The sequence below is a fragment of the Cariama cristata genome, unplaced genomic scaffold, assembly GCF_000690535.1.
Source record: "Cariama cristata isolate BGI_N322 unplaced genomic scaffold, ASM69053v1 scaffold19068, whole genome shotgun sequence".
Taxonomy (NCBI): Eukaryota; Metazoa; Chordata; class Aves; order Cariamiformes; family Cariamidae; genus Cariama; species Cariama cristata.
The window spans coordinates 13,682-26,655 of record NW_009633117.1 but is presented as its reverse complement, the minus strand read 5'-3'; the positions used below and the strand labels follow the sequence as shown (position 1 = coordinate 26,655).

General features: G+C 43.3%; 1 protein-coding gene across 2 annotated transcripts in view; it reads right to left on the bottom strand.

The window, feature by feature from the left end:
* Nucleotides 1-5,969: 5,969 nt before the first annotated feature.
* Nucleotides 5,970-12,974, bottom strand: part of TRA2B (transformer 2 beta homolog (Drosophila)) — a 14,689-nt gene continuing 7,684 nt past the window's right edge. The window contains exons 5-8 of one of the 2 annotated variants that reach the window (XM_009706638.1): nt 11,938-12,021; nt 8,108-8,170; nt 7,269-7,342; nt 5,970-6,371 (exon numbers count right to left, since the gene is read on the bottom strand). In XM_009706638.1, coding sequence (XP_009704940.1) covers nt 6,361-6,371; nt 7,269-7,342; nt 8,108-8,170; nt 11,938-12,021 — 232 coding nt within the window. In that variant the 3' untranslated portion in view covers nt 5,970-6,360. Of the gene's footprint in view, nt 6,372-7,260; nt 7,343-8,107; nt 8,171-11,937; nt 12,022-12,974 lie in introns of those variants that run through there. The other variant, XM_009706639.1, reaches the window with a different exon arrangement.

Sequence of the window (12,974 nt, the reverse complement as noted above, 5' to 3'; positions counted from 1 at the left end):
GGAGTAATTAGTGCCCAATGGTTGCGATACTCATTTCTGACTCCTCACTCAAGTCTTCTGCAGGAGCTGGATGTAACGTGGGAAGTCTCCTGCAATTACCTGCATGATCACATCCCTCCTGCTCCTGATTTTTGGCTTTGCAGAAGGAGCTCAACAATGTTCTTGAGATGTTTCCCCAACCCAACGGAGCTGGTACTCTCTTTCCCAGAGTTTTGGTAGATCAGTCTTGGTCCGGATGAGATTGTCAAGGGAAGTATGTGCTTTGGAGACGAAGATTTAAGAGCACTGATACAAAATAGCTGGCAAGGCGGCAACCACACAGGCAAAACTCAGGGTAAATGGTCCTAAAGGTGGTGCAGGACCCAGCAGGAAAGGCAAGTCTTCTGCTAAGGTGGGATGTGCAGCGAGATCATTCCTCTCTGAGATGAGATGCTGACATGGAACGAGTTTGGGAGGTGGTGGCAAGACTGATAAAAAGAGCAAAAAAACATGTGAGAGCAAGGGAAAGTTGAAGGAGGATTTGTTTTGTCTGGAGGGTAAGATACCAGGCTTGTGCGTGTGAAGGGCTGCCTTGGAAAGACTGGAGAAACTAGGAAAAAAACCTGAGTGTTTGATGGATCAGACAGGGGAAGAGAAGGAGGTGGTGCCGTTCCTCAGCTGGAGGTTTCGGGAGGAGGTAGGACAAATATCTGGGACTCCCACATCCACCTTGGGGCTGGCCCTAGGGATTCCCGAATCCCCTCCGAGCTTGGGATAAAGGGGTTGGCCCACAACTCTTCTCCCAAGCCTTTGGTAAGCCTGTCTTGGAGCAGGCAGGTCAAGATCAATGAGGTTTCATCCCTGTTTTCTGATGGGACTGGTCTTACTGGGACCCACCAGTTGGGGTCCTGTGAACGGATGCTTTTTGGGGGGACTGCGTTGAGGCATCCGTGTTGGGATCCCTCCTTGGATCCCGCAGCTGAAGCACCCATCCCCAGAGGGTGTTGGGAATGGGACAGCGAAAGGGACAGCGTGGGGAGGGAGGATCCTGCCTCAAGCCAGCGAGAAGGATATGGTGAAGCCATCGCGTTTCCATCAGTAGAGGGGCTCCAGAAGTTTGTGGTGTGTGTGTGTGGTGTGCTTGGCAGTAAGGTGGACTTGGGAATGATCCCAAGGGAGATGTCCCCCACTGTCACCGGGGATCAAAGAAGCGCAGGCATCCCCTGCGGCTGGAGGGGCTGCGAAAGCATCGGGGGACAAACATCACATCTGACAGCGGACAAGAAAATCACACGCCTGCTCTTTGCAGTCAAATAGAGCGGGGTTATAGCCACGGGTGTGCGCCTTGGGGTGGGGAATAAACGGGCTACGTGGTGGGAGGAAAACTGGTCGGACCACCCACTCGCTGTGCTCCCCAGGGACTGCATTCATCTGGTGGAAAAAGCCCAGCTACCTGGCTCAGGAGGAACCTACCTTGTCTTTCTAACCTGCCCATTTTCCCTGAATCCTTAAGGATATTTTCCACTCATTCATCACACTGGAGAAATCTCAGCAGAGCTTCGTCCCATCCCCGTCCCGTCGGGTTTGGGGGCAAGGTGGGACTCAGCCGCTCATCACTCTGCGCGGGGATGTGCCTCGGGCTACAGAGGAGACCGAAGGAGAGGCAATACAAAAAAAAAAAGAAAAAGAAGCCCCAGATAAACCCTCTTCTACAAATTAACTCATTTCCTTTACCAAAGCACTTATTTTTTTTTCTTCTAACCAAGTTGCAGAGGTGACTTTGTGCGCTGCGGAGAGGGATTGGCGTGCGCTGGTGGAGTGGCTCTCACCTGTCCTCCACCCCTGTGCGCCAGGGACGAGGCACCAGGAGACTGGCGCAGACCCAAAATTTAACTCTAATATAGCATGGATGAACTTTCTTGAAAGTGCCTTTTGGCTTTTAGAAACCTCCGAGCAAGAAAACCAAGCAGCTGCTGCGGAGATGAGGGAAGAGCATCACAGAACTGGCTGCAGTGCTGAGCACTCGAGCAGCCCACCTCGGTCGGGTGAGGTTATCTGTCACCAACAGCGTAGTTGAGCAAAAATAATTCAGAATTTGGTTGAAAAACGCATCTGTACTTTTCAAGCCGTGGGGCTGAAAAACTACTAACAGAATTTCAAAAACTTTCAGCTCATCAGCCCTTAACACTTGGGGATGCTGAGGTGCAAGGCGAGTTTCATGGCTGGGTAATTGAATTAATGAGTGGGTCTCTTAATTACACCTGCACAGGGGCTGAGCGTGACTGACATGTAACTCTAACGATGGGAACGGCGGACAGAGACTGTCAGTAGTGATGTATCCTGTTGGAAAGGAGCAAGGTACAAGTTTTGCTGACTCTTCTGAGGTGATCTTGAAGTTACGGAGGTCTAGGACAGAGGCAACAGAGGAAAGGCCAGGCGGACATGCAGGAGAACCTTACGGAGCCAAACCCATCGTATTAAAGCAAGAAAAAGAAAAGGTCAGCTTCTCTTGGCTCTGAAAGCAGCTCTGTTGGGTCGGGAGGATCTGCGTTTCACGCGATTTGAGTTGCTGGAGCTGAAACGTGAACTATAAAAGAAATTGCTTGAACTGAAATTAAGGAGTTGGTAGGGAAAAATAAGATTAAGAACTCGGGAAGTTCAGCGGAGAGCTGAAAGCTGCTGCGCTGCTTGTGCAAGGGGTGCCAGGGGAGTCACAGCCCCGTGCTCTCCCTTCCCTGTGGTCAGTGCCGCACTGGACCCAGACGCTCTTAAGACCCGGTTTCAAGTTAATTTGTATTTGTAAGCCACTTTACAAATTGATTTTAATAACATTTTTTCTGAATATACTAAACCCACAACTACCCGGTACAATATCAACCCTTGCGTGCTGATGCTCAGCAGCTCCCTTGAGCTATGCTACCCCCCACGGGGACTCTCGTTCCCCCGGGGACCAGCTGTGCAGGGACTGGAACATCTCTCATGCTGGGAGAGACACAAACTGACCCAGAGGAAACTCCACCTGCACACACGGTGGGGAGAAACCAGCAGCGCAATGGCACAAACATTGCCCGGTTTCCTTTTTCCCCACCCCATGCTTTTAAAGTTTTGTTTTGTTTTTTAATTTGTCCTACACTTAACGGGAAAGGGGGTCTGCAAAGGGCACAGCATGTCACATCCACCCCAGCAGATGTTGCTTTCACGGCTGGCGCGGCAAGAGGATGCTTCCCTACCGCTGGTGGGATTTCTGCTGGAGTTCAGGGTACGCTTTTCCCCGCCTCCCCTGCGAGGAATTTGTGTTACACGCTGGCAGAGCATCAGGACATCCAGCAGTGATTCAGACGTGGTTTCAAAGCGCATCACATACCACAGCAATCTGTCATTCCCGCGTAACAGGGCAACATTACACACGCCGGGGAGCATCTGACCAGGGGCTCTTTCTGGACCGATGAGCAGTTGGAGTGATTCAGCGGCAGGAAACACCCGGACAAAAGACTCTCCTCACTACATGTCTACAGCAGCGCTGGAGCTAGATTTCCCAAACCCTAGAAATAGTTTTAAAATGGGTTTTAGGGTGCAGCTCAGCACGCTGCCTCCCACCCACACAACACCCCTGTTTCCTATTGTACCCTTTGCAGAGGAAAAGCTCGCTTTCATCCAGACCAGAGCACAGCTCCGCAGTGGATCCCAGTCCTTACCAGAAGTACCAGGTATCAGCATGCGGGGAAGGGGTGGGAAGCAACAAGCAGCCATCTGATGAACTCGGCTGCCAGGAACTGCACCACAAATTGCGAAATCCTAATTTTACTAAAACATAAAGCAGCTTACCACAGGACACATGGTTTTGACTCCGCACATTTGTCAGCCCCTGCCGAGTAATTCAAAGGAAGCCTAAGCCCCTGACTGAGAAAACTCAGGCAGAAGAACGAAGAGACCACTCGCTTGCCGAAGGAGAAAGGTCAGATTCCCACCTTCCTGGGGAAGGCTCCGGCCCGAAAACGCTCACGCTGGGCAGGGATCACACACAGGGATGCGGGATGGTCTCTGCGCAGGAGCACTGCTCCATACTCCAGGGGACATGTAAATGGGAGTCCTGGGCAGGATGTTACTGTCAATAGTTAAAAGTAATCATTGCTGAAATCTCGTCGTCCATTCTGGACAGCAAAAAAAAATACAGATTTTAAAAATACATCCAGGTATTCGTAAAAACCTTCCTAAGATGCCTGGTGTACTGCTGTTAGCCTTCTTCCTCTCCAGGCAGCTGCAGCAGGTAGGGCTCATTTCTTCAGTCTCTCGCTTCGTGCGATTGCACATAATTTGTCAAACTGCTTCCAAGAGCAGAAGGGGAAAGCATTTTCTTCCCTACATCTGTACAGAGCGTCATTTTTTGAGTCTAGAAATGAGTATACCACTATTTTCTACACAAAAAATAGCCACCGTAAACCAATGTGGAAAGCTCAATGCATCTCCTCCAATGCAAGATTAAAAAATAGATCATAGATCTAACTGCATAGATTTACTAGGCAAGATGACAGATACACTATGTAGTGTTTGCCCAAGATCTTAAATCCAAGGCAACTTAACAGCTGAAAACCAAAATGAGTGATTCAGTGCCAATTTTAAAAATGAGAAAGGGACTTTAGAACCAGTTAATGAAGAACCTTAAGTGCAATTTAGCCTTCACAGGACAGCAAGTGATGGGTTGTTCCTAAAAGAAACGGGATGTAGCTCTGACAGTATGAAAGCACTTGCCCTGGGATTACCCGTGAGTTTTTTGTTAGGCTGACAGGACTGTTACAGTAGTTCCCACTGAATAAAAGTGTGGGGGTAAAACAGGCTTACCACTTAAATCCCAACCTGTGATGGCACTCGTGGCACTTCTCTTTACAGCCAACTGCCATCGCCGCAGCTCATACAGCTGTGTTTTACATTCCCTTGTGAAAGAAAGGCTGCAGCGGCAGGCTCGTGGATCACTCACCCTCCGGTACAAGCTCTTGGAAGTCGCCGTTATGAAAACCTGCAGCTCCCTAGTACTTAAGAGAACCAAACCAGGACAAGTGTAAGATGGTGCTCAGAAAGGAATCAACATTACGTTACCACATCAACCCACAGTTTCTAAACCTGTGGAATACTGTGCGCTGGTCCGTCCTTCCACCCCGGCTCCGAAAGAGCAGACCAAGCGACTGAACACTTCCATACAAAGATGGAACTTGATGTGAAAACCACAGTAAGACAAGGTTTAAGCGGCACAGAAATGGGTGCAGAGCAGCTGCCTGTTCCATTCCCATATAGGAACAGGAGGAAAAAAAAAAAGCTGAGAAAACAGCAGCAGATGTAGCCTAGCGTCTCACTACTCTTGTTTTCTAAGTCCTCCATGCATGGTCACCATTGAAGCTACCATACAAGGCTGAGGGAAGTTCTAGTCCAACAAAAGTACTTTCAAATCTTGCACAGAATTTTCCTGTAAGAAGTTCAAAAATCCCAGTAGGCAAAATGGTTCTATACTGGTAGGAAAGCATCATAGAGTTATATTGCATTTTCAGCCACACATGCAGCTAAAGATGTGCTCTTTAAGAGGACAATAATCAGTGAAGAAATAAGAAGAATCATAATCTAAATGCTATTTCATTGCCTTCTTTAAGGCCTACTGAAGCCCTCTCCTCATTTAAAGGTCTATACATTACAGGTGATAATCTGCTAACAGCTCACCCCCCTCAAAACTGCAACAGCATTTTGAAGAGTTTATTATTATTATTATGTAAAGTGCTGCTGAATGACACTTCTTGGTCCTGCTGCTGTACTATTTGCACCTGATATGTAACACCTGAAGGTATTACATTTAGAGAACAACTACCCAGCAACACAAAAAAAAAAATCTGGGTGAATTTTACTTCTGGGCTTTAAACATTATTCCAGAATACACAGGATAAGCGTCGTAGTCCCTTTTCAACCCATAACTTACACTTGGCAAAAGTAAGTAGGAAAAGAAAACCCAAACTTATTTTTATTTTATTTTTTTCACTTTTGGAAAGCATTTTACACAGGTTTTGATCTTCAGAATACCTTGGAATCAGTAGAAAAAACTAACTGAACAGTTTGTCTTTACAATAGAAACCTTTCAGGAGTCAAAATTGAGACTAAAAAAATACATGCAAAACATACTCCTTTCAAAACACAACTTGAAACAAAGCACCAAACTACACAAATATGCAGAATGAAACAGCATTTAACATCACAGAAGTAGTCTTCATAAAAGGTGTAAAAGTCACCTATTCACTAGGCACTGTTCACTTGTTTAAACAGAAGAGACAATAAAAATATTGTCCACAAACTTGCAGTTTCAACTCAAAGGCTGTAGCTAGAAATTCCTCTACACGTCATGCTTTAATAGCGACCTGAAAGGGAAAAACAAAATAATTATAAAAACACTATTAGACTTTCAAGGATTCTCAGATTTTTAAGAGTTCCATCTAAACCCACTGCCACCCCTCACATCTGCATCCAATTCAACAGCCGCCTTATTTGTCTGTCAAAGTCCAGCAGTCAAGCAGTTCCTTTGCGTAGAAAACCCCCAATTCCCATCATACGCCCGGGGCTGATGTTTCAGTGCACAAGGAGAATTCATGCTGTAACGTTCGTTCAGTGGTGGCCAATTTCCCAATTTCCTTACATATCAGTAAAAGCAGTTACACTTGTTTTCATTTGGACACAGAGGGTAAAGATGAGAACACAACCTATTCATTCACTCTGTATCCATTACAAAGGGAGTATGCTAGGAATGCTATTGTGTTTTATTAAGTTTCTGCCATCAAAATGGAGCTTTATCTTCCATGCAAATAAACAATTCAGGAAAAAAAAAGCACAGTTTGGACCTCAGATGAAGTTAACCTCCTCTTTAACAAGTTATGTTGGGAAATTTAGTTCTAACACTGAAACGTGAAAGGCTTAGGAATTCCGCCTTGCTGTTCTAGAGGTAACCAAACCATCAGAATAGTACAAACTCCTGTTGTAACAGCGTTTCGGAGAAAGAAATGGTACCTCAGACTTTTTAAACAAGTGGTATTACCTAGTTTATTTTTTTGCAAACTAAATATTTGCTCTGTCTCAAGGTTACCAGTTGCTCAATGAAACACTAAAGGGAACTGTGGTTCAGAAAAAGAAAAAAAAAAAAGAAAAACAAAACACCACACCACCACACTGAAGTTGAACAGTCTTTAGGGACGCAAAACCTCCAAAGAAGTTCAGGCAAACTGGAAATCTGCTTTTGATATGCGAGCCTTATGACTACTTACGAGGTGAATAGGATCGAGATCTGGATCGAGATCTGTAGCCCCCTCGGCTGTAATATGGGGATGGCGATCTCCTCCTGTGAAAGAGGGCAACAGAAACAATCCCTTCATTAAAGCCCGTGGCAGCAGCTTTACGTGGATACCTCTAACCCAATCCTGTTATCAAGAGCATACTTGGGAAAGCTAACGAGCACATAAATAGCTGATCAACATTTCTACTGGATAACAAAGCAAATACTTTAATTTTCTTAATCCTCTTTTTATTACTGGGTCAGAGTTGTATTACTTTGGACTAATAAAAGAAATAAAAGCTCTCTTGCATTCACAATTTGACTACCTGCCATTTTAGTGTTTCAAGTCAGCAGCATCCCAAACAAGCAGCGTGCCAAATCACACCTTAACTTTGATTCTCAGTTATTTGTTCCGAGATGAAGAGTTGATGTGACGAGCAGTCACTGCTACAACAAACCCCAACCCCCAAACCCCTCCAATCCAGGCACTCCCAAGTTTTGTTATTTCCTTGCCTAGTTCCACTCATCTCTTAAAAAAAAAATAATCCCCACACATTCAGGACGTTAACTTCTTTGCATAAATCACAAGTTTTTCCTGTGCAAAGCCGCAGTAACCTGTCTCTATACTAACCTCACCCTTTTCTGTAGTCATGAGAGAATCTTTGACATGAATTGCACTGCTCACTGAAGAGCTGCAAGTGCTCAGCGTCCACCCAGTTTCTGTTAATGTGTTTAAAGACATCCTAGACTTGATTTATACAATACTCAAACAGTATCATGTATCAGAATATTTCCACTATTGACCAGACACTGAAAGCTTTCCTATCATACCTGTAAAACTGATCCCTGTCTTGAACAGCTCTCCATCCTCCTCCTCCGCCGCCGCCACCTCCTCTGTGAATACAAAAGCAGAATGACTTTTGAAAATTTTAAAAATAGAACGAAAAGTTCATTGTACGAGCAAAAAGCATCATCAAGTTTAAGAAAATGATGTGAAGACAAGAACACATTGGTTCCTACACTGGACAATGTTAAATTACTTCATTACATTCGTTTTTATGTATTCCTGGAATAAGCTGGCTAAACTCGGTGTCAAGGAGCAGTTAAAGAGAACTCATATTCCAGCCGACCAATATTGTATTTTACAACATCATACTCTCTAACGAGCAGCATTTTAAGATCAGTACGTAGCCTTTGCTGCTAAGACCATTTCTATTCTTAGGTGCTTACCCACTCGAAGCAAGCAATTTATTTATTTTTTTTTTAAAGTAGCAAGATCAATTCCCTGAATGGAGGAAAAAATTTGATTCCAAGGCAGAGAAAAAACCCCACAGCCTTACATTTTAACATTTCACAATCATGTTTAAACAAGAGCATTTAAGAACTGAGGTACAACTTCTCCTTATACAGAAGCTGCCTAGAACTGAAACAATACATTATAGTATTTAACAATATTAAGTCGTTGGGCTGGTACCTCCACAGATTTAGGTACAGTAAAGCATTACCAGGAAGAGACTAAATCAAGTTTGGATTATGGAACAGCCACTGCCACAGATGTCTCACAGAGGCTCAAAAAAGCCGAAAATCATAGGAAGGAATCTCCAAACACAACATCACACTTTCAATCAGCAGGTCTCTTTTTTTTTTTTAAAATATTTTTAAAGTCTTCTGCATTTGGTAGCGAGCCAGTGTGCAAGTTATTTGGTTTGGGGAGGGGGGGGTGTTTTTATTTATTTTTTTTAAGGTTATTCTTTACTCTGCAGATACTTTTCCAGACAAGATTAAGCATCCCATGGTAGAAAGGAGAAAATGAAAGTTTTAACATGACAATTGAAACTATTTCCCTTAAGGCTTCACTGCACAGAGGGCAAGGAAGGCAAAGTAATTGTTACCAATTGATTTTCTAGGGTGGAGTACATGGCAGGCAATGCTCTACAGCATCTTTTAACAATTCTAACTTTCCCTTCCTCAAGGAAGCACTCACAACATAAACAACACTATTCTTTTCTCTCTCCTTCAACCAATCAATATCTGCAGGATGAGAAAGTAGGTATCTAACCTGGGTAAACCATGATATTTTTAAAGTAACTACTCACAAACCACTTGTGGCTTACTTTCACTCTTTCAATATCTGCTATGAAAAGACATTATAAAGGTCTGCAGTGAGCTTTAAAACATTGAGGTGTGGGCTTTTTTTTTTTACCTCCCCCCCCCCCCTTTGCCCTAGTTCACAACAGAGACAGGACGGGAGAGCGCGTAGGAAGGTCAGAACAACGCCCAGCATGTGACTGCCTCAAAGAGCTGGACCGAAGCACAACCACGAGTGCTGATATGCTACACTCAGACTAGTACACCAATTGAAGTAGTTCATCTTCTCACATCACTTCTTACTAGTCTGCTGTTCCTCATCTAATGCATGTACTCTTTATGTTCAGTCACTATCACAGTCTGCAACTATTCTCCCTAGCATGTGCCCAGAACTCACTCAATTACAACTTCTGATAGTGTTTTACAAACATCTGAGCCACTGTTCACTATCAGGAATGAAAAAGGCAACACTTAAGCACTAAAGACTTAGGGTCATGCCAGAATCTAAACAAGGAATAAATTACATTTTAAGAACACACGAGCAACAAACAACAGATTTCAGGGACAACCAGTCCACCCTGACTGACCCTTTATGAAAGAATAAGGAAGTCTATAGTATGAAGGAGTGCAAGACAACAGACTGATGGTGTAAAACTCTTACCAAAGACTGCACAGCCTCAGATCTTTTGCTGGTCCTTAGGCACTTTTGCTGTTCTGATAGTTTTACATCAGGAATGAAAAAAAAAAACTGGGAGAAGCAAGCTAGAAGCACCACTTAACAGACTGCTTACCAGGCTATGCTGCAAGTCTCATACTGTTCCCCAGCACTCTTGCGAGCTGCTTCAGTTAATTTACCCACTAGATTTCAGTTCATTACTTTTAGTACATTAAGTGAGATGAGGCTATGTTAATTATCCCAAGCAGGTTTTTGTCCTTTGTGCTCTGAAACACACTGGAAATTTGGTCTAAGAGCCATCTACCACACAAGACAGCCTACATAGAAGTGCTGGCAAAGAGAAACCCAACATGTCTTCGTTCTTGTATGCCCGTATCAACTTCAGATTTTAGCTGGCACAGTTCTCCAAAAATGTTCAAACCACCGATGTTTCAAGAAAATGGGATTGTTAAGAGGCAGAGAAATACCCTAATGACTGCTTCCCAGAAATGTGAGCCGAACACACATCTCCTGTATTCACTGCGATGATGTAGGGCACCTTAATCCCCTCCCTGTCCCCAGCAGCACTGAAGCACTGCAGAAACAAGGCACCTGATTTAAGTGACAACAGCAAGGCAGGGAGGGGAGAAAGAGATTGGAAGCAAAGCCAACAGCCTGAGAAGGAAAAAAAGTGGCTGAAAGTAGTAGGAGGGGGAAGGAGGAGATAGCTGCCCTCAGTCACTGACAATGACCATACAGCTATCAATATAACTATCAAGATGACTATTTTCTTCTACACCTAGAAAGCAACAGAAGAATACACTGAAAGCTAACATCACAGAATTTATTATTTCCTTTGTCTTTGAGCTGTAATGTGATAACGCAATTTGAATTCATGTATTTCCATGAATACATGGCTGCCATCAGGGAACAATCATAAATCCACCCATTGCTGATGCATTTAAGCTTTGCAAACCATGTAGAAAGTACTACTATAAAGTTCGGCCACTACGGTAATGTTTGGTAATCGCAGACAGAAAAAATGAACTCTTCTCTTTGCATCCAAGTTAAGAGTATCCCAGAAATTGTGAGGATTTCACAGGGGACAAGTCTTGCTGGCAGTCTTAATGGAAATGCAGAAAACAAACTTGCTCTGTCACCAAGACCAATTACATACCAACCATGTTCTCAACAGGTTCTGTATCAACTTTACTAGCCCCCTGACAACGTATATTGCCACCTGAATATTCACCTTTCAGCTAACTGCCACGCTCTCAAACACCAAAGTTCAGACTGAAGACAGAAGTAGGAGGTGCAAGTCCTTCAAGTAAAACACACATCCAACTTTCCAGAATATGTTTAAAAAGCCTTTTTTTAATGCAAATGTCCAATACAGATCAGGTAATGTTCCAATCCCCGATTCCTTATTTTTGGCAACATCTAAGGTGCAATAATTATTAGTAGGGGATACTGGTGACCACTGAAATTTCCCACTTTTTGTCTATTACACTACGCTCAAAATGTAAGTTGGCATTATAATACCAACTCAAATATTAGATCTGCACCTGTATTCCCACCCTTTCAATGCCAACAAATGAACCAACAAAAGATTCTTTTAAAATGGGACCACAGAGAACATACTTTGTTTTTCAAAACTTGATGCTGATTAAAAAAAACATTATGGACTAACTCATGCCACAGGTTAAACATCACAAAGCATTTCTCAATCTGACCAATTTGATTTGCGCTGAGCAGTCATTTTGGTAAACATTTCACCGTAAGATTCCAGAATGACAGTGAGTGCAGAAATATTGTGGCAGACATATGTAGGATGAACTGCTTAACACTTATCTAGGTAGAAACATAGATGAGAAAGTACAGTTTAAAAAGCAGTCAAATATTACAAATATTGCCTCACCTGTATGATCTGCTGTAATAGTCACGATCATCATACCCTCTATCATACCCTCTGTCATAGTAATCTCGTCGTCGTGAGCTGCCACTACAAGTAGTGAAAGAGAATTACATTTCATAAAACAGAAAACATTGTTTGCAGTGCTTTTCAGTAGGCATACAGTCAGTTAAGCAAACACCATTTTAACTGGGTTGTATTATCACCTCACATCCTCACAGCTGAAATGATTGCGAGCACTCCTACTTTCCCACCAGTGCCGATGGGAACAGAACTACTTAAATAACTGCTTTTTAAAATGCTTGAACTTTAAGACAACTACTTTCCTCCTTGGTCTGGAACCTCTTAACATCACAGACGCATAAGGAATTCCATTCTGTGATAACTCTTCATTCACTTTTAACTCTCAGAAAGCTCCTTTTGGAAGAACCTTCCGATTAAAAAAACGTAACCCGCAGTCTCAACACAACATCAACTACATAAGCACCAATACCATAAGGTGAAAGTCTTGGGAATGACTCGGCAATGACTTGGAAAAACAATTTACATTCTTGGCAGCTTTAAGTCAAAAGCATACTCTGTGGATAGGGAAACCTGTGCCACACGGCTGCTCAACTTAGTATTTTTTAATTCACTCTTGAAAACTTGAGCTTGCAAAAGACATTAGTATATTCAGTTGTTGTCCTATGTACCTTCAAATAATTTAGAATGTCAAAAAATCTTACTGTAAACTTATTTAAATGTTTAGATAGCTCGTGTCTGGGCTGCATAACTAAGGAACACAGGTTTCTGCTCACTGTAATCCACGCTGACCCCAAATCAGTCACTGACAAGTGCTATATAAATTAACCCGTCCTACCCTAGCGATATGCATCACTACTCATGGCTGTCCACATGTAGTTTGGTTTTGGTTTTTTTTCTTTTTTTTTTTAAATTCTGAAGAGTCTCCTTTATCAGCTGACTTTTTTAGTTTTCAGAAACTTTGCCAGATAACCACAGTGTTAGCACAGCTCTTAAGGAGACTTTTTCACACACCACACCCC